Source organism: Clupea harengus, chromosome 1 (assembly GCF_900700415.2).
Source record: "Clupea harengus chromosome 1, Ch_v2.0.2, whole genome shotgun sequence".
Taxonomy (NCBI): domain Eukaryota; kingdom Metazoa; phylum Chordata; class Actinopteri; order Clupeiformes; family Clupeidae; genus Clupea; species Clupea harengus.
In genome coordinates, this window is record NC_045152.1 from 18,482,407 (window position 1) to 18,483,466 (window position 1,060).

The following is a 1,060-nucleotide window of genomic DNA, read 5'->3' on the forward strand; positions in this document are numbered from 1 at the left end:
GTTTGACGATGACCGTGCTGAGTAGTCCTTTACGGTGCCAGTGCGGTTAGTACGTTTATTTTATTTTATTCATTTATCTCTTGAAAATCTGTGTTTTTTTTATTTTTTTTTTACAAGTGTTTGTAAACCCCCCCCCCCCCCCCCTTTTTCTTTCCTACTGTGAGGCGCATTGTGTTACTTCCTTGTATGAAATGCGCCGTACAAATAAAGTTTGATTTGATTTGATTTGATTTGATTTGATACCTGAAAAATGCTAAAGGCCTGATTAATGTGCCTCTGAGAAGTGTCTCCATGTTACAAACTTGTAACCTTCAATTTACTCTGACAACAGCTTCAGATAAAAAGGGAGGTTAAGCACCCTTCTCATGACACATGGAACTGTAGAACACCAGCTGTTTGGTGAAAACAATATTTATTGTTGTATTTGGTGCATTTTATTCCACTGGCGGGAGATTTCTTTTGCATTCTGTTCTCAATCCAGCTCCTCGGTCTGAGTTTCCGGTTGTTTCTTCAGGACATCTTTCTTCAGCGGACCCTGTGGCACAGTGACAAGAAAAGAGAGGGATGGAAACTCTGCTGCTGTGGTCTCAGGCTGTAGAAGTGGGACTGGTGTACTTGAACTTCACTCACAATCTTTGTCATACACCTGTAGTTTACTGTACTGGGAACCAGCCTGTCGCTACTCCTTGCTAACGTGCTAACATACAATGCTGAGTCTTTCTTACCATGAACATCCTCTTCTCCTGTAGAGTTTGGAAGCGTCCACGGCCAAACTTGGATGTGGTGTCAATGAACTTGAGCTCAATGCTCTCCTTAGATTTACGTGACGTGTGCACCAGGAGGGACTGAGGGAACAAAGAACACGTAAGGATGGCACAATCAAGAGAGCCGGCGGAATGTAACGCAGCTGCAAGGAGGAACTTATGCCTCATACCTTTCTGAGAGTAAGGACACGCTTTTTGGTGCCAACCACACAGCCTTTCACCATTAAGAAGTCATTGCTCACTTCTCCGTAATGCGGGAATCCACCCTAGGTGACACAGGCAGAGAGTGGGTGGGG

General features: G+C 44.2%; 1 protein-coding gene across 1 annotated transcript in view; it reads right to left on the minus strand.

Moving 5' to 3' along the window:
* Positions 1–379: 379 nt before the first annotated feature.
* LOC105891933 (60S ribosomal protein L3-like) overlaps positions 380–1,060 on the minus strand; it is a 6,189-nt gene continuing 5,508 nt past the window's right edge. Inside the window, exons 8-10 of the mRNA XM_012818146.3 lie at positions 935–1,030; positions 726–845; positions 380–535 (exon numbers count right to left, since the gene is read on the minus strand). Coding sequence (XP_012673600.1) covers positions 473–535; positions 726–845; positions 935–1,030 — 279 coding nt within the window. The 3' untranslated portion in view covers positions 380–472. The remainder of the gene's footprint in view (positions 536–725; positions 846–934; positions 1,031–1,060) is intronic.